At 49.5% G+C, this 26,362-nt stretch overlaps 1 protein-coding gene across 1 annotated transcript in view; it reads right to left on the bottom strand.

The window, feature by feature from the left end:
* The window catches only part of DUSP29 (dual specificity phosphatase 29), a 38,246-nt gene extending 14,290 nt beyond the window's left edge, over positions 1–23,956 (bottom strand). Inside the window, exons 1-2 of the mRNA XM_036438170.2 lie at positions 23,792–23,956; positions 8,982–9,210 (exon numbers count right to left, since the gene is read on the bottom strand). Of these exons, the coding sequence (XP_036294063.1) occupies positions 8,982–9,178 (197 nt within the window). The 5' untranslated portion in view covers positions 9,179–9,210; positions 23,792–23,956. The remainder of the gene's footprint in view (positions 1–8,981; positions 9,211–23,791) is intronic.
* Positions 23,957–26,362: the final 2,406 nt, after the last annotated feature.

Below are 26,362 nucleotides of genomic sequence, written 5' to 3'. Positions count from 1 at the left end.
ATCTTTTATATAGAGATTTGCCTGGGGTATAAAACTATATACAGTTTACCCCCTTTGGCATGGTGATATATTGTAAGCATCTTGCTAAGTCAACTTATGAGCCTCAGTAGCTCTGTCTGTTCCATTCTATCGGTAAATCCCAATTCCCGCTCACCAAGCCCCTATTTTGGACTTGGTCTTCCTCTCCCTCTCCATCTCCCTTTCTCTCTCCCTCTTTTTCTCCTTTTCTACCACTATCCTGGAAGGGGTTTGGTGGGTAGTATAAGAAACACATTATGGCCGAAACCGGTTTGGCTCAGCGGTAGAGCGTCGGTCTGCGGACTGAAAGGTCCCAGGTTCGATTCCGGTCAGGGGCATGTAGGTTGGTTGCGGCCACCTCTCCGGTAGAGGGTGTGCAAGAGGCAGCTGGTCGGTGTTTCTCTCTCATCGACGTTTCTAGCTCTCTATCTCTCTCCCTTCCTCTCTGTAAAAAATCAATAAAATAGATTAAAAAAAAAAAAAAAGAAACACATTATGAATGAACAACGTGGCTGTATTTCTTTGAGCACACCTTAATTAGATCCTTAGAAGAGATTTTTTAAAATAGCATTGCTGGGCCGAAGCCGGTTTGGCTCAGTGGTAGAGCGTCGGCCTGCGGACTGAAAGGTCCCAGGTTCGATTCCGGTCAAGGGCATGTACCTTGGTTGCAGGCACATCCCCGGTAGGGGGTGTGCAAGAGTCAGCTGGTCGATGTTTCTCTCTCATCGACGTTTCTAGCTCTCTATCTCTCTCTTCCTCTCTGTAAAAAAATCAATAAAATATATTAAATAAAATAGCATTGCTGGGTCAATGGGTATGAGCACTTTTGATACATGTAATACGCACTACTAAATTATCCTCTAGAAAGATTGCTGAAATGATTCCCATTTTTATCCTTTGCTATTTGATAATTTCAAAAACAGAACAAAACACCACCAACAAAATGGTGCCTCGTTTTCATTCATTTCTTTTGGCCCCGAGGTTGGACATTTTCTCACACATCTGCAGGACTCAGGCAGTGCATTGGTGAAGTTGTTTTTGACCCATTTCTCTGTAGCATCATCTTTCCCTCCCTGTGATCCTGGCCTTGCTCTGGATTCTGATACCAGATTAGAAGGGGCCAAGGAAGTGACTTCCTTCTTGCAAAGCGCAATTGCCTCAGTCAGAGACTTCCCTCCCTCCCTCCTTCCTTAGCCTGGCCCAGCCTCCTCCAGCTCCTCTGGAGATAGTCTGGGAAGCTTGCTTCAACCTCCCCCCCCCCCTTTAAGAGCACTTTACATGGGGCCATCTCCTTGGGCAGCAATCCTGTCATCCCACCTTTTCAGACCCCTGATTCCCAGCCTACATACCTCAGCACCTGCCTGAAAGCCCCTTTTCCCCAGGTGTTTGCTCTCGTGCGGAGAGCTATACACGCCCTCCCACAGCTTCCTGGCAGGAGAAACCAGCTGGTCCCTGTGGCCAGGATTCTGCTATGAGCATCGAAGAAAGCCCACAAATGATCGGGCGGTTCTCTCCACCCTCATGTCTGTGAAGCCCACTGATTTTTTTTTTCTTTTTTTCTTTAAATATATTGTTATTGATTTCAGAGAGGAAGGGAGAAGGAGAGAGAGATAGAAACATCAATGATGAGAGAGAATCATTGATTGGATGCCTCCTGCGTGCCCTTTACTGGGGATCAAGCCCACAACACAAGCACACACCCTTGACCGGAATCGAACCCGGGACCCTTCAGTTCACAGGCCGGCGCTCTATCCACTGAGTCAAACCAGCTAGAGCAGGCCCACTGGTTTCTTGCACCTAATTATGGACTGCTGTGTACTTATGGCCTGTATCCTGCAATCTAGCACCTTCCTTATTCTGATGCATGTGACGCTATTATGGTCTCACATCATTTCATGGACGTGACCTTGTGCTGGCATTCTCCTTGTCCACACCTGTTCCTCGCGGATGGATTTTAATACACCAGGCCTATTTCTAGCTTTTTATCTCAGTCAGTTCACCTGATATAAAGTGAGAGTCGGTGGTTTTCTAGTTTCTTGGGTGCTTTTGTTATCTGCTGCTGATGAAGCTGTTCAGTTTTGAGGCCCCTCAGAGAATACAGGCCTGGCCGGTGTTTGTAAGCTTAAACTGCCGCATGAACAGAAACAACCAAAGCTCTGGACCCTTAGTTTCCTCTTTGTGTTAAATAGAATGAATTACACTGGCAGCACTTTCTTTAAGAGAGTGTTGCCAAGTCTAGGAAAGGTTAAAGATAAATTCAAGGGGGGAGAGCAACAGAAAATGTACAGCAAAACATGATCCGTGGTTGTCTCTGGGTAATGAGATTATGGGTAATGGAAACTTTAATTGCCTTCTTTTTTCTCTCTCTGTTTTGTAAACTTTCCGTGATGAAGATGTCATATATTCACTTGACAATGTAAACATTTGCCATGATTTTTATTGATCTTATTTCCTTAGTTCTCAGGAGTGACAGGCTCTTACTAAGACTTTAGGTGGCCTTGGCATTCTTAGCTCTTGTTAGAAATCTCTCCCCACTCACCATGCCGGAGGCTGGTGCCCAGTCGCACCTAAGTCACCTTCAGAATTTGGAGGTTCAGAGTCCAGGTTTCCTAGTTCTTCTGGGTAACATGCAGGACATTAAGTGGCCAGTCTAGGCTGTGTTTTGGCTGCACCCCATACTAGCCATGGCCCACCCTGGATGCAAGTCAAATCTCAGCTCTACTTGGTGTCTTGAGGCTGAATTAGTTCCTTCTTTGGGGGGGAGGCTATGGCTGTCCTGGTATCCCAGTGAGAGGCCTTGTCTCAGGCCGAGGACTGTCTCAGCTGATGGATTTGCCTTCACTTCACTTCCTGACCTTCTCGGGGACAAACCAGCCCTGGAAACGCCTCTGTTTTTTGAGGGAGTTGGTCTGGTTGGGAGCAGAAATGCAACAAGAGAGACACCAGGAAAGCAAGCTCAGGGGCAGCTGTAGATGTTGATAATCCTCAAAGCCAGACCTTGGCAGCAGCAATTGGAGTTTTAAGAAAAATGGGGAGCAGCTTTTGGCCCCCACCATTCAAGCAGCAGAGCAGCCTAACAGCGCCCTGGTGCTGGTGAGAGGGAAGAGATTGCTCAATTATCCTGTTTCAGCCAGGCTTTGCTATCAGAGGCTGCTCTGCCTGAGAATTTGCAATCACTTTGACAGTAGCCAGGATATTTTCCCTCCTGCTGACTATGAGGAAAAAAAGAAAAAAGGTTTTGCTAAGCAAATGAAAGATGTCAATGAGATTAAAGTGAGAATATTTAAATTACAGAAATTTAGTGCTTTCAAGCATACTCAGGCACTGCGGAAGGCACCAACTTAGGGACTGCTGATTGATAAGAGGTGATGAATTATTCTTATCTCATCATTGACGCTGGTCCCTGCATCTCTGGAGGGCAGCACTTGGTTAACCTAATTTGAATCTAATTTAAATGGCTTAAAAGTAATAAAACAAGTATGTGCTTGAATCTAATAAAGCCTAATTTATTTAATAGGACATTTCTTAAAGAAGCTTATCTTAGAGCTGGGAGGGACCTTTGAAATCAGCCCTTTATTTTACAAATAAAGAAACTGAGTCCCAGAACAGTAAGATGTTTGAACTCTGGGCCCTGAATCCTGCTTAGTGGCTTTAGCTCTACTCCATGCTGACTTGCAGCTCTTACTTGTGGTAGATTCAGACTCCCGCCAAGTTTTAGGAAATGTGAGGGGAGCGGGGAGCTGTGGCTTGAGAAGATAGACTTCCCCACACGAACACCCAAAAGGTGACTGGCTGGCTTGAACCCATCCCCTCTCCTGACCTGGCACAGTGAACTCCAACCGTTTCCCCTCCTCTCTGAGGCCTCTCCTTACTGGGTTGTGGTGGTGGAGCTGGTGAGCAATGGGGACTTGGAGTCACCAGTCGCCCCACTTGCTGAATCCCCTTGGAATAAGCTGGGATTGAGAACCTGCTTTAGAAATTCTGAAACTCATAGGCCCAACGGGCTTTGATGGGGCAATGCCTTCTGGGCCTCAGGTCACCTGGGTGCCAAGACAGTGTCTGTGCACAGGCTGGTGCACAGGCTGGAAAAGGCTCATTAGGAGGGACCTGCCTTCCGACCCGGCCTTGGATTCATGATAGCATCTCACGGGGAAAATTTCACCAGGGGGTGTTCTTAGCGCAGAGGGACTGTTAGGGGCAAAGCATAGTAACCGTTTACCTTCCTCTCACACTGTGACTCAAGTGACCGGAACGTACCTGACCTATAGTAGTTATTGGGTGTGTCAGGCATTGCCCTAAATGTCATATGGATGAACTCATGGAATCCACGTATTACAGGTGAAGAAATTGAAGCTCAGAAAGCTTGAGTGACTTGCTCAAGGCCACGTGGAAACCAGTACACTGTATTTGACCCAGATATTGTGGCTCCAGAGCAGATGCTCAGCCATCTATCTGCCTCTCTCCCGAAAGAAGGCCTTGAGGAGAGAGGACAGGGAAAGAGTGAACTGCTTTGTAGGAGTAAGTCGGATCGCCAGTGGGTTCCAGGCATCACTAGTCTAGGTTCCAGGAACAGCCGGAGGCTCTGGCTGCCCTGGGATGTCCATCCTCCCTCCTGGTCCTGACCACCCTAACTTCCAGAGCTTGGCACTCAGCTTTCAAAAACCCTGGGTGCTTTAGGGAAAAGAGGAACTCAACCTAAGTGCAAATATCAAACTGAAACTGAGGCTTTTGTGCATGAGGAGCCAACTCTGAGCTTTTCCCTGGTTCAGACAACACCTAAGAAGAGACCAAGGAGCACAGGCCACCATGCCTGCCCTCGGCTGGGCTGTAACCTCCATGTGGTAGCCTTGGCAGTGGAATCCATTGCTCTCTCACTAAGCATCTGGGAGTCTCATTAACCTTGTTAAGTGGGCATCTGGCAGGGGCCCTGGACAGAGACGGACAAGACCAGTCGTGCTGACGTTGGCTCCTCCCCACGCTGTGCACACAGGTCACACACTGACCGTGGAACTTGCCCAGCCTGTGCATGCATGTTTGGGGCTCAGCTAGGCAGAGCTGGATTGAACTGAAAGGGCAGGGACATTTCCTTGGTGGAAGGAGGAAGCCTATTTTACTGCATCAAAGCCTCCTGACTGGCACTGTATTGACTAGAACACATCAGTCCTGCTCAGACAATCAGTTTAACTTCCTGCCTAAAGCGCCACGGCTGGCATTCAGCCTTCTACAGGCTGGCCTGACCTATCTCCCCAGATTTCTTTCTCACTAAGTAACAGTAATAAAAAATTTTCCATCTGTGTAGTACTTCATAATTTATAAAATGCTTTCATAGTCCATATTTCTTAGACTCTTCTCAGTAACCATTTTTTAAAAATTGGTTAACCTGCCGAAACCAGTTTGGCTCAGTGGATAGAGCGTTGGCCTGCAGACTGAAAGGTCCCGGGTTCAATTCCGGTCAAGGGCATGTACCTTGGTTGTGGGCACATCCCCAGTGGGGGGTTTGCAGGAGGCAGCTGATCGATGTTTCTCTCTCATCGATGTTTCTAACTATCCCTCTCCCTCTTTGTAAAAAAAAATCAATAAAATAAAATAAAATAAAATAATTTTTTAAAGAATAAAAAAATTGGTTAACCTAACCCTGCACACCCTCTACTGGGGATCATGCCTACAAGCCGGGCATATGTCCTGACCGGGAATCATACCAGTGACTTCTTGATGCATGGTGGACACTCAACCACTGAGCCACACCACCAGGCTCAGTAACTATTTTTAGAGACGAGGACATAGGCCCACAAAGGCAAAGGGACCTGCCCAAAGCCACGCCCCCCGCAGTAGGCTGTGGCTGCGGTAGATGGTGTGCTATCATTTGGAATATTTGCTGCCCCTCCCTGGGGGAGGGTTACACTTTTCTGCCCTATCGGTGAGAGGCTTTGGCATGGACCTGCTTTGGCCATGGAAATGTGGACTTCCGCCTGGGTCCTGAGTCCCAGGGTAAAGTGGACACTCAGCACGATTAGAACCTGCCCTCCATGGATGGGACAGCTGGGTGAGACACAAGCCATCACTGTGGTGGGCCACTGAGATGTTGGGGTCACCTGTTATTGCAGCCCAGCTGTCCAAGCTGACCACACTATGGTAGAATTGGGCTTCATCCCAGGTCGTCTGAAAGTGTCCTTTCTACCATACCCATCCCCTAAATTCCAGATAAATTACCTTATTTCTCTTAACCTCTATGACTTTTCTCATCCTGCCCCATCTGCCTAGAATTCTGTTAAAATGCTACCCAGCTTCCAAAGCCAAGCCTGGAACTGACCTCCTCTGTGATGCCTACTCAGATCCATCATGCAGGCACTTAGCGAGCATTTACTATGTGCCAGCTACTACTCTAGCACCTCACTTGTTTTCATTCATTTAATCTTCACCCTGTGAAAAAATGTTATGGGCTGTGAATTAAACCTTAATAAAGCTGCTATTTGAGAAAAGAAAACAGTCTGGCCAGTGTTGTGCAGTGGTTAGAGCATTGGCACATGCACTGAAAGGTCATGGGTTTAATTCCCAGTTAAGAGCACATTCCTGGGTTGCTGGTTTGATCCCTGGCCCAGATGGGGTGCGTGTGGGAGGCAACTAATCAATGTGTCTCTCTCATATTGATGTCTCTCTCTGTCTCTCCCCCATCACCGCCCTCCTTCCCTTGCACTCAATTCTCTAAAAACCAATGGAAAAAGTATCATTGGGTAAAGATTAACAAACAAACTAACAACAACAAGAAAACAGTATACAGAGTCCCTACATACCTCTCACTTAGGTTCCCCTAATAGTCACAACTGGGAAATGATTGGATAAATTGTGGTACAACTATACTATGGAATATTAAAATGCAAAATAGTGTGTATATAATATGATTCCTTTTTTTTATCCTAAAAAATGTTGAGAGAAACAAAAACTCTTTATATGTGTGTATATGTTTGCTTATGTTTGCAGTTGTATATATAAAGTAGTAGACATATGCAAGTAAATGTAATACTGGTTACTCCATGGTAGAATTCAGAGAAGCAAAGGGCGATTATGCAGTTTATTTTTATAACCCTCCGTTTAATTTAATTTAGTACAGAAGGGCATGTTATTTTTTGGTAACTTTTTCAATTTAAAAATATTAGGAAAAAACACAAGGGAGTATATCTCTGGATTTCCCCTGACTAGACAGTTATCTTTGAGCTTTAAGTAGCATGACATTGTGTGTGTGTGTGTGTGTGTGTGTGTGTGTAAATCGCACATGCAGAGGCCCTGTACTATCTGCTCTTTAGAGAGATGGAGCATGAGCCAGAATCCTGGGGGTTGAGGGAGGATTTAATATGGAAGCTTCTGGATTGGGCAAAACTACATTCAAATCCCAGTTCTCTGTCGCCTGCAGGGCTGTGGACCTTGAATGAGTTAATGAGCTGCTCTGAGCCTTAATTTCCTTATCTTTAAAATGGGATTAAGTAGATGACCTCTTTCATTGGGCTTTAGTGTAGTGAAAATAAAGTGAGATAGTAAATGCAAGATGCTCAGCACAATGCCTGGCACAAAGTATTCAGTAAATCGTGGGCATCATGATTATTAATGCTAGTGGCCCAGTGCATGGATTCATGCACAGTGAAAGGAAATTAATTAGAAAGTGGCCAGCGGGGCGGGACCTGGGCGGCGCCACAGCTCAAAGGGCATCTGTGAAGTGAATGAGGGTCCCTCCGGCAGGTGGGGATTGAGCTGGAACTGGCTCTCTGACATCCTCCGAGGGGTCCCGGAGTGCAAGAGGGCACTCTGCAAAGTTGCTGTCATAGAGGGTGTGGAACACAAACACAAGTGTGCAGTAAACCAGATTCGGGGATGGCATTGCCCCAGCATCAACATAACCCACGGCCAAAGGTGGAATCACGTGGCCCCGTGAGGAATCAGGCTCCCTCCTCTCTGGTTTCAGGGTGCGTCACCCGAGAACTGCCACTGCCAAGTCACTGCAGCTCAGCAGCTCCTGCATTGAACATCTGCCCCCTGGTGGACAGTGTGCATCATACCTACTAGACGGTAGGATGGTCGGTATATATAGCCTTTTATATATACAGATTATATACAGTAGGAGCTTCCTAATTGTTTAAAAAAAAAGGGGGGGGAATGGTGACTATAAAAATCTAGAGAAGAGGACAGCAACATGAACTTGGCTAGGCTTACCTTTTGCTTCTCCACACGTTCTGCCTCTAATGAGTGTTATACCCAGCTAAAATAAGAGACTACATTTCCCAGCCTCTCTTGCAGCTAGGGGCAGGGGACGTCTTGGGTGGGACTTCTGTTTGGAAAGACACCCTTTTGCTTGTACTTGCCCTCCACCTCCCTGCAGTCTGGATCCTCCAGATGATGACTGGAGCCCTATCAGCAGTCTCAGCCCCTGCAGCAACCTTGAAGAGGAAAGTCTCTCCCGCAGGATGGTGCAGCAGGAGCCTGAGTCCCAGTGACCCTGGACACCCATGCCAGTCCCAGCTTGCCTTCCTCTGTGAATCACTCGTGTGAAAGCAAAATCAACCTCTATCTCATCTGGCCAGCCTGGCTCAGAAGTTGAGTATCGACCTATGAACCAGGAGGTCACGGTTTGATTCCCACTCAGGGCACATGCTCAGGTGGCAGGCTCAGTCCCCAGTGTGGGGCATACAGAAGGCAGCTGATTAATGATTCTCACTCATCATTGATGTTTCTACCTCTCTATACCTCTCCTTTCCTCTCTGAAATCAATAAAAATATATATTTAAAAAATCTACCTCTATCTTGCTTAAGCCCCCTTTTCTGAGTTTTCTGTAATAGGAAGAAAAACCCAGCCCTCACTCTTAGAGTCACAGAACAACCAAGCTAAAAAGCAAAATGCCATGGCCTGGAGGTGGCAAGAGGTGCGACCTGGGGAAGGGCCTGCTGTTTTCTCCTGGGCTCGGCCAGGCACTTACTCGTCCCCGATGTAGAGCTTGGGCCAGACCTCGTTGACGTGGGTGTACTGGGGGCTGCCCTTCCAGAAGAGGCGCTCCAGCTCGAAGGCTCCGGGGGTACAGTAGTCCTCGGCCTCCACCTCCTCCGCTTTAGGCGGCAGACTCTTGGCAGATGAGTAGGCATTCTTGAGGCTCGCCCTTGGTTCTCGGGATGTCATTTTGGAGCCAACGGATGTTCTCCTTTCTGCAGCTGGGTCAGGAGAGAAGGTCAGGACCGGGGTTAGCAGGGGACAGAGGTAGGGAATGGGCTTTACGGAAAGAGGTGGGAATAAGCTGATGCTGAGATTTGGCAGATATTTCCCGGGCCTGCTGTGCTTTTGCTTCCTCCTCCCAGGCCCCAAAGGGGAACAAGGCAGGCACGGTGGCAGTTAAACAACACATCATACATTCCAGTCTCTCCAGGGTAAGTGTGCTGGGGGGCCTCCACCCCAGGCTGAGGTGGGTGCAACAGACCCAGGACAGCAATCCCTGCAGGTAGCCAGCCCCTGGCCTGCTTCCTTTTAGACGTTACCCCTTCTTTTTTTTTCTTTTTCTTTTTTTAAAATATATTTTATTGATTTTTTACAGAGAGGAAGGGAGAAGAATAGTGTCAGAAACATCGATGAGACAGAAACATCGACCAGCTGCCTCCTGCACACCTCCTACCGGGGATGTGCCCGCAACCAATGTGCATGCCCTTGACTGGAATCGAACCTGGGACCTTTCAGTCCACAGACCAACGCTCTACCACTGAGCCAAACCGGTTTCGGCAAGATATTACCCCTTCTTTGGGGCCTCCTTTTTCCTTTATCTGACCAGAATCTGCTGACTTGGGCCATTTTGAACTCAAACAGGAAGTCCCAGAAGCTCCCTGGCATTCCAGGCTGTGGCGCTCGACATCAGCAGGGAGCCAGTGCCCGAGAAAAGGGCACAGCTGCCAATCCCGAGCCTGTGTCGCCTGGGCAGCCAAGCACATTCTCGGGGCTTCGGGAGCCTGGGGGTGGAAGGAACCTTGGCTGCGTGAGTGTTCATCGACTTGTTGGGACAGTTGAAGTCAATGTTTGCAGCTCCTACGCTGGGACGCTGGCAGGGTGTTAACTGACCCGGGCGTCAGGAGAGATGTTCCTGGCTGGAAAGCTGGGGGTGCAGGTTGCAACGTGTATTTAGAGAGCTTGTCAGGCTCTGCGAGTGGCATGCTGGAGGCGAGTTCCCGTCCACAAGGAAAGGCATTCCCTGTGGATCCCTGAGCTGAGTGACTGATGCGTCTACACTCTGCCTGGGGAGGGAACCTCAAGCTCTGAGGCTGGAGGGAAGGAGGAAAGGGCAGAGTGGCTGAGAGACACGGAAGTTATTTATTAACAAACTAGAGGCCCCGTGCATGAAATTCGTGCACTGGGGAAGGGGGGTTCCCTCAGCCCTGCCTGCCCCTTCTCACAGTCTGGGAGCCTTTGGGGGATGTCCTACTGACAGCTTAGACCCACTCCCCATGGGGAACAGGCCTACGCTGCAGTCTGGCCTCCCTCTGCGGGAGGCAACTGTGCTGATCAGAGGAAGGCGCCACCCCCATCTCCCTGCTGCTGCTGCCACTGCTGGTCACCGCAGCCACCAAGGTGTTTTCGTTAACACAGACTCCAGCCCCTTCGCCATGAAAAAATGACAACTTTCTTTAGGCATTTTCAAGATGTCTCTTTCATAGAATATGACCTTCTTTCTTTCTTTCTTTCTTTCTTTCTTTCATCCTCACATGAGGATATTTTCCCACTGATTTTTGTGAAAGAGAGAGGGAAAGACAGAGAGAAACATCAGTGTGAGAGGCACACTTAGATTGGTTGCCTCCTGCATGAGCTCTGACCTGGGCCCTGGCCAGGGAGGAGCCTGCAGCCTAGGTACATGCCCTTGATCAGAATCAAACCCAGCCCCACTGTGGGTTTGTGTCTCAGCTCAGGACCCGGACCGCAGCTAGAAAGACACCCCTTTTGCTTGTACTTGCCCTCCACCTCCCTGCAGTCTAGATCCTACAGATGATGACTGGAGCCCTATCAGCAGTCAGCCCCAGTGTGGATTGTTCTCGCCGGCTCCAAAGCAGGGTGCAGGCCACCCTGTCTGTTGTTCTCTCAGGCTCTGGGCCCATGCCAGGCCCCTCCTCCTGAGCTGGCCGTGACCTTTACGGCATCCTGGCCTAATGTGCAGTGTGTGTGTGTGTGTGTGTGTGTGTGTGTGTGTGTGGTGTGTGTGTATTTAGCATTTATTTTCTGTCAGGCACTATTCCAAGTGCTTTATGATTATTAAGTTATTTAATCTTAAGTCAATTAACAGCCCTATAAGGTAGGTGCTATTATTAACTCCATTTTACAGATGAGAAAAACTAAATTGAGGATGTGTATAACATATGATCTTAGTCTTCTGAGAAAAAATAAATGCAGAATTCAGTGTGAAGAGGGCAGGTCAGGGGCTTGAAGAATGCAAAAAAGAGGGTTGGTAGCTTCAAAGACCACTGGCTCTGTCAAAAGGACTCAGAACACAACCGGAAGAGGCTCTTACTTGTCAAAAATGGGACAATTTGAACATGAAAAAATAACTGCAGTGGATTGAAACACGTCGAACATTCTTTTTCTTTTTTTTTTAAGTTTTTCTTTATTGTTGATAGCATTACAGATGTCCCCTTTTTTCCCCCCATTAACCCTCTCTATCCCGCATGCTCCCACCCCAGGCCTTCACCATACTATCATCTGTGTCCATGGGCTATGCATATATGCATACAAATTCCCTGTTAATTTCTCTCCACCACCCATCCGCCCACCCTCCCCCACTGTCCCGCTGAGATTTGTCAGTCTGTTCCATGCTTCTATGTCTCTGGGTCTATTTTGTTCATCAGTTTATTTTCTTCATTAGATTCCACATCTGAGTGAGATCATGTGATACTTGTCTTTCTCTGACTGGCTTACTTAACTTAGCCTAATACTCTCCAGGTTCATCCATGCTGTGCCAAAGGATAAGAGACTCTTCTTTTTTTACTGCTGCATATTTCATAGTGTAAATGTACCACCTCTTTTTTATCCACTCATGTAATGATGGGCACTTGGGCTGTTTCCAGATTTTAGCTATTATAAATTGTGCTGCTATGAACATAGGAATGCATACATTCTTTCTGATCAGTGTTTCAGGTTTCTTAGGATTTATACCTAGAAGTAGGATCACTGAGTCAAATGGCAGTTCTGATTTTAATTTTTTGAGGAAACGCCATACTATTTTCCATAATGGCTGCACCAGTCTGCAATCCCACCACCAGTGTACGAGGGTTCCCTATTCTCCACATCCTCTCCAGCACTTGTCATTTGTTGATTTGTTGTTGGTAGCCATTCTGATAGATGTAAGCTGATACCTCATTATTGTTTTAATTTGCATCTCTCTAATGATCAGTGACTTCAAGCATTTTTTTTATATGTCTCTTGGCCATCTGTATATGCACTTTGAAGAATTGTCTATTTAGGTGCTTTGCCCATTTTTTAAATTGGGTTATCTTCCTTTTGTTAAGTTGTATGAGTTCCTTATTTTGCTTTAACCTTCGCAGATGTATCATTGGCAATTATGTTCTCCCATCCAGTGGGCTTCCTTTTTATTTTGTTGATAGTTTATTTTGCTGTGCAGAAGCTTTTTAGTTTGATGTATTCCCATTTGTTTATTTTCTCTTTAGTTTCTTTTGCCCTAGAAGATGTATTGACAAACATTTTGCTATGAAAGATGTCTAGATTTTGCTGTCTATGGTTTCTTCTAAGATTTTTATAGTTTCACAACTTACATTTAAAAATATATATATATATATATATATATATATATATATATATATATATATATATTTTTTTTTTTTTTTTTACAGAGAGGAGGAGAGAGGGATAGAGAGATAGATATGTCGATGAGAGAAACATCGACCAGCTGCCTCTTGCACACCCCCTACCGGGGATGTGCCCTCAACCAATATATAATACATGCCCTTGACCAGAATCGAATCTGGGACCTTTCAGTCCGCAGACCGACGCTCTACCACTGAGCCAAACCGGTTTCAGCCACAACTTACATTTAAGTATTTTATCCATTTTGGGTTTATTCTTGTTTAAGTTTGGTGGTTTAGTCCCTTCCTTCCTTCCTTCCTTCCTTCCTTCCTTCCTTCCTTCCTTCCTTCCTTCCTTCCTCTCTTTGTATGTACTTGTCCAGTTTTCCTAACACCATTTATTGAAAATACTGTCTTTACAATATTATATGTCTTTACTGTATGCTCTTGCCTCCTTTGTCCAATATTAATTGAGCCCAATGGCTTGGGTCTGCATCAAACATTTGATACACAAAACAATTGTTCACTGTTGGAAGGTGCTAGGGAACAGCTCATTATTTTGAAGACAGAAAAGTAAAGGGAAAGAATCTGGCATTATTTATTGTACCTTTCTGATATAAACTGTACTACTGGGCCTCTTTTATAAAGTATTCCAGATGATAAAAAAGACAGGAAGCACCATTTTACAACATCTGATGAGCTAACGGATGTTGGCAGTGACCAGTGACTGTCAGCAACATAAGGAGAGACGATCAGCCTTTATGGGCCTTCGGATGGAAGAATACGCCACCACCACGCAAGTGGTCTCACCAAAGGAAAACCTGAATTTTCCACCAGAGTCCTCAGAGTCTAGATCTAACACACGTTTTGTAGGAGATTCAGAGGACAGTTAAATTGTACCACAGGGCCGTGTCTGAGAAGTACAAGTGAAATATTCACAGAAATAATATAACGTCTGAGATTTACTTCAAAAATAATATAGTTGGAAAAATAGAATCATGTGTTGAGTGTGGGGTGGATGGAGGGTGTAGATGGGGGTGTGATGAGGCGGGAATGGTGGTGGTTGGGTTGGATCATGGCTGCAAGGTAGTTAGTGTTTTCCTTTATGTGTGTTTGAACTTTCCATTTTAAAAAGTTTTAAAAATAAAAGGAAAGATCTGAAGCCACTGCTCTGGGAAATTTGATTCACCCAAGTTTGTAGCAGATGAATTTAAAGGATCGGGAGCTCGCAGTGTGTGTCTTTGGGGATCGTGGGAGGGCAGGTTCTGGGGCTTTCTCCTGCAAAATCCTGAGTGAGGGGATGGGGGCAATGGGCAGCAGAGGTGACCCTTCTTTGGAGTCTGTCAAAGTGTGGTCTAAAGACCCTCTCCCTCAGAATCATCCACTTGCTAAAAATACATATCCCTGGCATACACCCTGACCAGAGGGAGGGGGCCTAGGAGGCTGCACTCTAACACGCTCCCAAGTGCGTCTGATGCTCAGCGAAGTTTGATAATAATTGCCTAAGAGTGTGGCTCAAGGGTCAAAGAGCTGTTCTGTCAAGAGAAGGGTCGTAAGGATGCTCAGTGTGTTTTCCATCTTCTCACTGAAGTGGAGGCCAGGCCTCAGATCACAATGAGGGAGCAGGGCTGGGAGGAGTGAGGGCTGGACCTTACCCTGGGCTCCTTGGAGACGGCTCCTTCGTGGTATTTATCTCCGGAGCCTCGGAGTCTGACATGGAGGAGATGCTCGGGAAGTATCTGTTGCACGAGGACCTGGCTTAGTGAGTGAATGGAATGAGTGAGTGAGTGACTCGGGGTGAATGACTAAAGGCCCTTGAGGCCTGTGCTGGGGACCCAGCCAGAGCTGAGGAGGCAGGGCTGAGCCTCTGGGCTCATGTGGAGGGGGAGTGAAGGTGAGCAAAATGCAGACCCCACGATGGACAGACCCCATAGTGGCCGACGGCTCAGGCCTGAACCCCACCTGGGGCTGGCCGGCTGGCATTCCCAGTCACCAGCGAGGGAGTTGTTCATGGGATGGACAGAAACTTCTGTGACCGAACCTCTGTCTCTAAGAGCAGAGTTACTGCCCTCTTTGCGTCAGGCCCACAGGCCCCTTACTTTTGGGATGTCTGTGGCACAGCCCATCCATGGCACCGACTCTTCTTAAGACAAAGTGAATAGGAGAAGCTGGGTACCATATACCTAGGTTTGGAGGTGCAGGCTGTTTGGAACCCTGCTTGCCACTCTGGGAGGCTTCAGAGAGGTGATTTCGGGGAAATGTCCCAAAATCCCTGCTGCCTCCTTTGATTGCTGGAGCTGACCTCCCCCTCGCAGAGGCTGCTCCTCCAGCCTCCAGCGCGCCATGGACAGAGCCATCCCATCCCATCCCCATCCCATCCCCATCCCATCCCCATCCCATCCCCATCCCCGTCCCCATCCCCGTCCCCTCCCCATCCCATCGCCACCCCCACCCCCACCCCCATCCCCATTCCTATCCCCATCCCATCCCCATCCCCAGCCCCAGCCCCATCCCCATCCCAGCCCCATCCCCAGCCCCATCCCCATCCTTATCCCCATCCCCATCCCCATCCCCATCCCATCCCCATCCTTATCCCCATCCCCATCCCCATCCCCATCCCATCCCCATCCCCGTCCCCATCCCCGTCCCCGTCCCCATCCCCGTCCCCTCCCCATCCCATCGCCACCCCCACCCTCACCCCCATCCCCATCCCTATCCCCATCCCATCCCCATCCCCATCCCCATCCCCATCCCCATCCCATCCCCATCCCCAGCCCCAGCCCCAGCCCCAGCCCCAGCCCCAGCCCCAGCCCATCCCCAGCCCCGCGCTGAAAGCCCCGGCTGGGTTTCCAGACAGAAGAGGAAGTGGTGCGGTCTACCCAGAGCAGCTTGGCACGCCGAGGAGCTCTGGGATCTATTATCCTCCCGCGCGCAGATTTGATGGGGGAAGAGAACAAAGCGCAGAGCCGGCCAGAAACCACAGACCTGTCATCTTTCCAAATCCTGAAGGCGGCCTGTGTGCATCCCTCTCCGCGTGGCCCCCACATCTCCGACCCTCAGAGCGGCCAGGGGCGTCTGTTTCCCAGATCACAGCCCGAATGGAAGGGGAAGACAAATCGGCTCTGTTTGGTTTCCATAGAATCGACCCGGAGATTAACTGCCGAGGTCTCAGTGACACACAATATCAATCACGGGCTAAATGTCATAACGAGAGCCGGGCAGGTTGTCAAGAGAGGCCTCCAGGTTGCTGTTACAGCTTCATATTTAAAGGTTTGGTCCCGGGAAACAGAGCGCCGAGTTGACGGCTACTTGGCTCATGTACATCAGCCCTTCTCTTCCCCCTCTCCCCCCCAGATCACTTTGGGGTACCAAACCCGGCTCCCCCCTGAGGGGCCGGCCAGCTTACAGAGAGGGGGGAAATGAGCTGTGTGTTCAAGACTACAGCCAACAAACAAGCATCTGACTGTGGGCCTCAGGTCAGCGATGACAGGGCGCAGTGGGGACTGTGGCACGCTGCGGAGCGAGAGCCCCCTCGTGCGTGCCCACGTGGTTTTCAAATGTAGGGGCTACAGCAGAGGCTGTCCTTGTCTTATCCCAGTCCTGGGCTCAGGTCACCGCTATGTAAATGGACAGTGCCCTTCCCCTCTCAAGCCCCTGTATCCTCCTCCCCGAGGGTACTTTCTGGCATTTGCACTGGTCAGGCCTAACCTCGGAGAGTTACTCCCAAAGGTCATTGGAATGAGGGGCAGGAGATGGTGGATGAACACCCCAGCTTCTTCCATTCCGAGCGGGATGAAGTCTGTTCTACACCGTCTGCTCGAGGATTGCTGCGTGCCCCAACCCCCTTCCCCCCCCCACCACCCCCACACACACACACTGCCCACAACCTGCTCGCTCACACATCCTTTGCTGGCTTCCTCCCCACCCAGTCTCACTGGTCCATTCCTTGCTGTGCTCTGGAGCACCTCTCAAACAGACACCTGTACCCAAACCCTCATCTCAGGCTCTGCCTTCAAGAGAACCTAAATGAAGATACCGTGAATTCTAAAACAGTTTGAAGATACTGTGGCAGCAGTGAATGCAAAGGCCCAGTGTATTGGACCACTGTAAGGCCTGAAGTGCCAGTTCCCCTGTGAACAATGGCTTTGCCTTCGAGGCGCTATTTCCAGGGACCCCTCGTTAATTCGAACACTCTTTCAAAATTTTCGATGGTACAGCTTGCATTTGGTTAACCGTTTCCCTTGCCCAAGGAGGAAAGGTTTTGATTTGAATTCAAAAATGATAATTTCAGAAGAGAAACCAAGATGGCGGCATAGGGTAGACACCCAAATGCAGCCTACCACAACAAATTTGAATTTAGAACTGGAAAACAGGGGAGGCATTGCCCTGAAGCACCGGACGGCTAGCTGAGAGGAGGCTCTGCCATCTGGGAAGGAGAGAGAAGGCACGTTGAACCTCAGGAACTGTGAAGGTACAGAGAACTGTGGGTGTGAAAAGGCGCTGGCTTTCTCCTGGCACACAGAGAGGGAGGGCCGGACCAAGATTGCTGCTGGCTGACTCCCGGTGCACAGAGAGGGCGGCCCAGGCTGAGTTCGCTACTGGCTTACTCCCGGGGTGGAAATGGCAGACAGCTAATGCGTGGCTGGCTTTCTTGTTTGAGAGGAAAACAGAATCACCCTATTGCTCTGATAGACGGCCCTAGTCAGGGAGAGGCCAGACTGTCAGGCAGCGGGCAGAGGTCTCTCGGAGGTGTGTGAAGCCAGAGGCCATCATTGCAGGACTTGGGGAGGAGCCAAAGGGAAAACAAAGTTTGTCTGCACCAACCAGAGACTCCACTCCATCCAAGCTGAGCACAGAAGCTCTCCCAGAGGCTGGCTTTCTCTAAGGAGGGACTGGCCGGAATCCAAAGCTTGTCTGTGCCTTTACCAAAGAGGTGCGTGCGCCTGCAACCAATGTTCTGAAACTCACCACGAACAGGACTTTTCTAAGGTGAGACTGACAGGGACCAAAGATTGTCTGCGCCACTCCAAGACCCCTCCCCATCCAAGCGGAGTACAGAAGCCCTCCTAGCTGAGACATTGCTGATCCTCACAGCCAATTGGCCTGGAGATCAACGCTTCCCAGTGATACCAACAATAATCAAGGCTTAACAACAAGACTGCACACGCAGCCCACAAAGGGCTACACCAAGACTGTCCACTGCAGGTAACTGGGAAGGCTGTGCTACTGGGCTCTACCAGAACACCTAGCACACAAAACTATTCCATCAAATCAGAGAAACAACTAAAATGCAGATAAAAGGCAGGACACAAAGGAAGGAGATGGAGGAAAAGAAAAGATTGGACATTGAGTTCAAAACTACAGTTATAAGGTTATTTAAGAATATCCTAAAAAAGGCCAATAAAATAAATGAGACCTATGAAGATATGAAAAGGGAGCAACTAGAAATAATAAGGGATCAACTAGAAATAAAGAAAACATTGTCTGAAATAAAAAATATTACACAGAGACCTAAAAACAGACTGTGAGAAGGAAGATAAAGATAAAAATTATGAACAACAAATATGTAACTATCAACAAGTGAATCTAAAAACCAAGGGAATTAAAAAATCTGATGAACAATATTAACTGTTGAATATAATAGAATCAGAAGTATGGAAGGGGAGTGGACTGACGATTCTCGGGGAAAAGGGGAGTGGAGGTGCGGGAAGAGACTGAACAAAAACTGTGCACCTATGGATGAGGACAATGGGAGGTGGTGAAAGGGCAGAGGGTGGGGTGGGAACCTGGTGGAGGGGAGCAATTGAGGGGGGGGAGAGGAACACATTTGTAATAATCTTAACAATAAAGATTCATTTTTTTAAATGATAATTTCAACACCATATCAAAACAAAACAAAAAACAAAACAACGAAACACATAGTTTTTATTTTTTAACTAGGAAAAAAAAATCCATCCAAATGTCAATACTGTGAGCAAGTGTCAGGATTCATATTTCCCCCCTGTTTTCTATTTTGGGATTTTTAAAATAAATAATTATAATTTATAATGAGTAACTGGTGTCTTGTTTTTTAACTGTGCAGGCCACACAGGACAGTCTGGGCAGGGAGCTGCTGTGACTTCCGGTGTGTGATTTCCACTCTGTCTTCCTTGCTCCTGGGACCTGGGGCTTTCTTGGGGCTCCCTTCCTGCCTGTCCCTCTCTCCCCACATCCACCGTCTCCTGGTCCTTCTCTGCTCTCACAGCCCCAGCCACCACGAGGACTTTCAGGTCCACACGTCTCATCCTCCCCCAGCTTCCCTTTCTTTTTGATCACATGGAGCTCCAACCCGAGGGATAAGGTGCTCGTTCAAACCCAGCCTGAACCTTTCGCTGGGCGTAGAGATGCACCGTTCACTTCAGTGGGACAATGAAATCTCTAAGCGACCACCGGAGCCTGCAGAGCCTGGCCAGGTAGCCACCCCCAGGAATGTGAGCCCTGCACAGGCCTCCTGCTTAGGAAAAAATGTCCTTTGAGGGTGCTTTTGATGAGGAAACGATAAGTCCTGAAGCATGACTCAGAAAAGGGGAGTGAAACGCTGGGAGCTGAGCTTCTGTCTAAGGAAGCAAGGCGAGTTCTGAGTCTGCTAGACTCAGGGGTGTGAGGGGTTGGGCTGTAGTTGCGGGAGGGAGGCCTTGAGGCCAGAGACAGCCCAGTGAGGAGAGTCCAGGGGACAGGGCCACAGACTGGGAGGCACAGGGATTCCCAATACTCAGCTTGGCAGTGCCCCATAGCTATGTCATTTCTGTCACCCTGGTCCCAGGGTGAAACTGCTAAACATGATAGGCCTGTTTATGGTGATTTTTGAGAAATCAAAGGGAAAGAAGCTTGTGCCAGTGGAGAGAAGAAGGAACCAGAAACAAACGAAGCGGCGTGTACAGAGTGCTTCTGGTCTTATACAGAAACCCATGCTGCCAAAATAGTAACACTGCCTATACACTTATTTAAAGATGATGAAATTTTATGTGGTTTTTCTTCTTCTTTTTAAGAAACTCCCTTCTAAAATTTCTGCGAACAGGTATTGAGTAGATGGAGTGGGAAATGAAGCTGCGGAAGTTCTACTTTAGGATTGTTCTGGGCCCAGTAGATGCTCGCCCTCACCCTGTGGGCTGAGGCGCAGGAAGTGGCCTTCGGGACAAGGCCGGACCGAGAGGTCCTTTGGTCTCGAGAGGCACTGAGAGCTCTCCCGACGAGTGTGCGCGCCCCAAAGGCAGAGATGCGTCCTCCTTGAGGTCTCTGATGGCAGCAGCCAGGCCTAAGACATATCAGAAAGTCCCGCTAGTCCCTCAGGACTCCCAGGAAACCAGAGGCATCAGGTTTTGTGGGACCTGAAGCTTCCACCGTATCTCTAAGAGAAAGAAAACCAAGGAGCCACTTGGACATGAAAACCCAGAAAGAGGCGAGTGTAGGCGCAGGGTCCGGAAACTTCAGGGTGAATCCATGTCTGAGGGCAACTCTGGTCCCCTCTGAGTCAGAGGAAGAGGCGGGGCTCCTCCTGGCCCCTGTGGTGTTGGAGCCCGTGTCCATGTCCTTGACTTGCCTTAGCCTGGCCTTGGGCTACCTCAGCCAGCATCGGGTGGTGGGTCACAATGGGGGGTGATGGGCAGTGGCCTTGTTTCCTCTTCAACTTCACCTCAGAAGGTAGGTCCACCCCCAAGTTCTGCTCACACATCCCGCCGTTAAGAGCTGGAGATGGGCTAAACCTCCATAAGTTTTTGGCCTAGTAGAGTCGTTTACAATCTAATCTTTTCCAGCATTCTCCTCTTTCTTGACGGTATTCCATATCTGTGCACATGTGTACACTGTATGTTTATGTCCACAGTGTACTGGGGTCACAGGGGGACGTCCGTCTGTGTGTAAGAGCATGCATATTGTGTTTCTTCCATGACAGCACCGCAGGTGGGCTTGCAACGTGCCTGGAACGGAGTGGAGCTAAGAATGTGATTGTGGTCGGGTCAATTACTCTATTAGGAGAGTGATGCCTACTGCCAGGGTCTGTGAGGGATGGAATTTGGCAGCAGTGTACATACAAAAAAAAGTACGTATTTTTAATTTACTACAAGTCCATGCTTGTCTTTCACATCTTAAATCTGCAGAAATGATCCCAACCAGGAAATAAAAGTTGTGGAATTTTTAAAAATTAAAACTTGGACGTGAAAACCCAGGAATTTTTTTGTTGTTGTTGCCTATAATTTAATTCTTAATGTATCAGACATAATCCAAGTTTCACAGATTCTTTTTCTTCTTCTTCTTCTTTTGGATTCTGGCAAGTATGTTAACAGGAGGCAATTATGTGAATTAATATAAACTTCTTTTATTGAAAAAACAAAAGCCCTCATTTAAAGAGGTAATTTAATATTCCTTCTACGATGGTGTTGATGTCATTAACTTGTTTGATTAACTCTTCAAATGGTTTCAAAGCGCTTCGGGGTGGTAATTTATGAAGTCCTAATTGATGTCCCCAATCTTGGTTTGGCAGGGCTGGGCCTCCCGGAAACCGGGGGGAGGTCGGAGGCCCACACTCGGCCTCCTTCTCAGACAAGGCCCTGCGGGCCGGCTGGGACGGGCTGTACCTCTGTGCCGGGCCAGGGGGACGGTGGGGGGCCTCTGGCACAGGAGCTGAGAGGCTATGACGTCCGAGCAGACCACTTGTGGTTCCTGAGCCCCAGCCCCTGAGCCATGGCTTCCTCTGAGGACGTGTGGGAATGGCGGCGGTCCCGCAGCGTGTGAATGCGGGGCTGGAAAGCCTTGGGTTCGGGTCTCTCAAGAACCATCTCCCGCTGTGCATCACCTCCGAGCATGGGTTCTGAGTGCAGGGGGAGATGGAGGCGGGGAGAGGACACAGTGCCCCTCACCATGGCCTCCAGGCCGCTGTTCCTCGCTAGGCCTGCCTCCTGGGGCTGCGCAGAGGCCGCTCTGGGCCTTGGGCCTTGGGCCTTGGGCAGGCTGGGGGCCAAGTGCCCACCTCTTAAAGCTGCCACAAAAGTTCACTGCGAATTCCAGGGCCTGGCAGGACTCAGAGAAACGACCATGTGGTTGGTTACTTTTCCCTTGTGCATGGCGATTGTTTACTCTCAAAACCTCTGGGGAGAGGACACCTGCCCCCACTTTCCAGGTGAGAAACCTGAGGGTCAGAGCGGTTGTGAGTAACAGGACACCAGGCTGGAGAGTGGCGTAGGCCAGCAGCCCAGCCCCAGCCCATGTCAGTGAACAGGTCACTCTACTCTTAGCCACAGAGCGTGCGCTCCTGAGGGCAGGCCTGGGCTCTCGGTTTGCGTTTGCATCCGTCCCCATGTGAAGCACAGAAGGTGTGACATCTTGGAAAGGCTCCCTCTGCCTCACAGTCTCACTACCTGGGCTTTAGCTTCCTTATCTGTAAGCGGGGATAATGACCGCCTTTCCGATGTTGAGTTAAATGAGACAATGCAAGTACTTGGCACATGGACACGACACGGGCTCAAAGAATGTTTCGTGAAGGGGAAACCAGGAGGCAGGGGCAGGGGGCGGAGGATTCCCCCTGGGCTAAGAGCTGGATTCTGAGTGGAGAGTGGGAAAGAGTGAGAAGAGCAGTGTGACTGGGGCGGAGGGTCTTTGGGGAGGGGTGGAGGGGGGGGCGCGGAGTAGTTGTGGCAAACAGACAGGCGTGAATAAGCCTGAAGCATCTCTGGTGACGGCTCAGTTGTCCTGTCTGATCATTCGGGCTTTGGGAGGAGGAGAAAGGACTCTCTCCAGGGTGTTAACATCCGCTGGCCATGCCAGGCTGTAAGACTTGCCCCCCCTTAGTTACTGTGCAATCGGTGGGCCTGGAACCATCAAGGTCACCAGAAGGGAACGTGCAATCACCATCTGCTCAGTAGTCAGGCTGCAGAGGGCAAGCGGAGCCGTTTCCTGGCTCGGGGCTCACTGGCCTCCCCAGCTCCTCAGACCCTATCCCCCATCCCACCCCTCACCCGCTTGCCCAAGGCTCTTTCCTTGGACAGGACTTAGCAGCCCTTCGAGTGTTGGTTATAAATGACATCTGACGGGACCACAATGATTTTGCCTTGACGAGAACAAAGACGGGGCCACAGGGAAAAGTTGGGGCAAAGGGGAGGCGGCCTCTGAACATACTCTCCTCACGCCCCTTCCTTCTCCTCTGAGCGCTTCCCTTCAGCTTTCCTCAACAGTCGGGGCCGCCCACTCCCAGCATCTCTTGGGTCCCAGGCCCATGAGTGCCACTGGGGCCACAGGACAAGGCACCAGGGTTTGACGGGAGACCCCTGGTCTCAGACACAGGATACCATCCCACCCTCCTGCCCACAGGTGGGGCTGTCTTGGTCCAGTAGTTCTGTCCCTCCATAATTCAGTCTCCCCATATTTACCAGGGCGTCATCCCAACCTCACCCGCCTCCCTCTCTCCCCACCAGGAATGGGAAAAGCTTTAACAATAGCCCCTCTGTCCACACGGTGCCAGTATTACTCCCAGGACGCAGGGAGAATTCTCCTCCGTGGGATCTGAGTCCTTCATTGTGATTTGTGTCGCTCTGCACATGATGTGGGTCATTCTGGTGTCTCCGGCTACCCCTGCCGCTGAGATTTTTCCCCTCCACTGGCTAAACGGACAAATGCAAACTTGCTGGAATGTGATACAATGCCTCCAAGGCTGCCGAGGGCCCCCGCTGAGCTTGAACCCGCCTCATTCTCCTTTGGAAACAGTCATTGAACTGGAAGCGCGGATTTGGAGGGAGGGGAGCCGAGAGAATTCCATGGAGTCTCCAGAGAAAGATGGGTAACAAGAAGCCTTTCACACTGAAAGGATGTCAGCTCTTCTCTGTCTCTCCAGATACAGGTTGGAAAGGGGGGCTTCTGATCCCTGCACCCGGGCTCCCCAGAGGACATTGGACGGGACCCAAGAGATGCCAGCCCCGCCACCCAAGGGCCTTACCTGCGCGCTGGGGCCTGGCTGGCTCAGGAGGTGCTTGTTCGTGCGGTGTGCGGTGCCACACACCCAGCCACCCAGACTGGCATCCGAGAGCCTATTTTTAGGGTCAGATCTGCTGACGCCGACCTTGTGTGCCACGCAGTCTGAGAGGAAACCCGAGGCGTCTGCTTCGCCAGTGTGACCTGAAACCCCCGACCGACCGACCGTGGGAGCCCTGTACCTGGAGCCCACAGGCCTGTCCCTGGCTCCACCTCAGAGGCGGGTCACGTGGCTTTGGGGGTGGGGGTAGGGGCACAGGCTGGGCAAGTGCCCCGCTTTGTTTTCCTGGGATGGACGAGGCCAGGTGTCTGTGGAGCCCTCCCTGGCTCTGTCCTGGAACGGGGAGGAGGATGGGGAGGTTTGCGCACTGGCCCAGGGCCTGTGGGAGCCTCTGGAGGAGCTCTCCCTTCCACTCTTTCCTGGGAGTTTGTGGAGCTACCTCTGGGGAGTGGAGCAAATGGATGCTGCATTATGGGAGGCAATCAGTGAATTGCCCCCAAGGGGGGGCTGTAGGCTTGGTTCGTGTTCAGTGTTGCTTCCTGGGAGACCTCCGGCAAGTGTCCAGCCCTTCTGGGCCTCAGTGGGGGAAATAATCACAATGGCATCCTCTGAGGTTGCCTTGTTGTTAGGGTTAAATGACATAAAGCAGGGGAAGTACATGGTGCCTGGCATGTGCTGAACATTTTAACATGCTAGATGGTATTGGGACGCCAAAATTATCTCCAATCCAAGTCATTCCCAGGTCTCTCTGTTCTTGGCAGCTCCTTCCCTCCATCTCCCGCCTCTTTGGCTCCAGCTTTCTTTGCCTCAGGACTCCCCACCAACCCTCCTGCTGGGGCCCCCCTTGTCAGAGTGGTGTGCTATAGACCTATCCAGGCTTCCCTGATTTTTTAGTGAAATCTTCCCAAGGCTCCCTACACTTCTTTCTAATGAGTGAGGAGCTTTTCTACCCTGCCCCATCCTCGTCACCCTCTTTTGGAACACACTGATGTGTGAAGGATTGGAGGGAGTGGGGATGGAATTGCCAGTCTCCCTTCATTCTTAATTTTACAGGGTCTTCTTGAGTCAGGTCATTATAGTGTCCTCGGCAATTTTGTTTTAAAAAAACCAAAGATCTCTCTCATAATTTGCTTGTTTAGCCTCTGCCAGTTTTATTTAGAGTGATTATTTCTACTAGTATTTTTCATTGTGAAACTGCTCAGAGCTTTGGCTTTTATTGATTTCTTGGCACAAAGAATATCCACAAGGCAGAGATTCTCAGGATCTGAGTGAACAAGGAGGTCAAAGTGTCAGGGCCACGTGTCCCTGCTGGAGTCAGAGCAGCAGGTCAATGCCCTTGTGCAGTTACCCCAAGTAAAGGAGTCTGAGCTGATGGAGCTGACAAGGCCCGAAAAGAGATTTCCTTCGAGGTGGGAACCCACCTCAAGGGTTAAGGAGGCAAGAGGGGCCTCTGAAGATGCTGGTTCAGCAGGGGCAAAAATCAAATATCTAAAGACATCTGAGACAGGTAGATGGTTGACAAGAAAGGGAGATGACATTTCACCACACTGTCCAGGGGGATATTCCAGTTAAGGAAGCCAGTAAAAGCCTGGGGTGGGTTACGGGACCATCACTTCTATTAGAGTAGACCCTGAATATGGCTGACCAGAAGACTGGCGAGCCCCTCTCCATACCCTACATCCTCCAGTCCTTCACACAAGGATGGGGAAGACTGGAAAACCATGTCATCCATTATGAGGAGCTGGAGGAAGCCCTGGAAGACTTTATTAGAAAGCGTAGACGCCGAGACCGGTTTGGCTCAATGGATAGAGCGTCGGCTTGGGGACTCAAGGGTCCCGGGTTCGATTCCGGTCAAGGGCATGTACCTTGGTTGCGGGCATATCCCCAGTAGGGGGTGTGCAAGAGGCAGCTGGTCGATGACTCTCTCTCATCGATGTTTCTAACTCTCTATCTCTCTCCCTTCCTCTCTGTACAAAATCAATAAAATATATTTAAAAAAAAGAAAAGAAAAGAAAGCGAAGAAAGCGTAGTGGTGGTGACAGGAGACTGGTCTCTTTTCTAACAGCTGAGGGGCTAACCTGTGACAGAAACGATCACGTTCTCTGCATAACTCTAAGGGCAGAACTCAGGCTGTGGGCAGATGCCCAAGAGCTTCCTTGTGTGACCACAGCCAACGCTCCATTGTGCCGGGATGGGGGTGAACAGGTAACCATGGGCTGTACTCAGGGATATCTCCAACTATTTCAGACTCCAAGGACAGTCCACCAGGACTCTGTGCAACAGCACGCTGCACTCGTGCAGGTAAAGGATGATCTGCAAGGGAGATATGGGGGAGATAAGAGATCAACCGAAGGACTTGTATGCATGCATATAAGCATAACCAATGAATGCAAAATTCTGGGGGGGGGGTATGTATGGGAGTAGGGGGAGAGGGCAATGGTAAGATATGTACACATATAATACCTGAAGGAAAAAAAGGATGATCTGCAGAAACAGCTGCTATTTTCATCTTGGCTTTTTTTGGCACTTACCTGT

This window comes from Pipistrellus kuhlii, unplaced genomic scaffold, assembly GCF_014108245.1.
Source record: "Pipistrellus kuhlii isolate mPipKuh1 unplaced genomic scaffold, mPipKuh1.p scaffold_m20_p_15, whole genome shotgun sequence".
Lineage (NCBI taxonomy): Eukaryota > Metazoa > Chordata > Mammalia > Chiroptera > Vespertilionidae > Pipistrellus > Pipistrellus kuhlii.
This window is presented reverse-complemented; position numbering and strand designations above follow the sequence as displayed.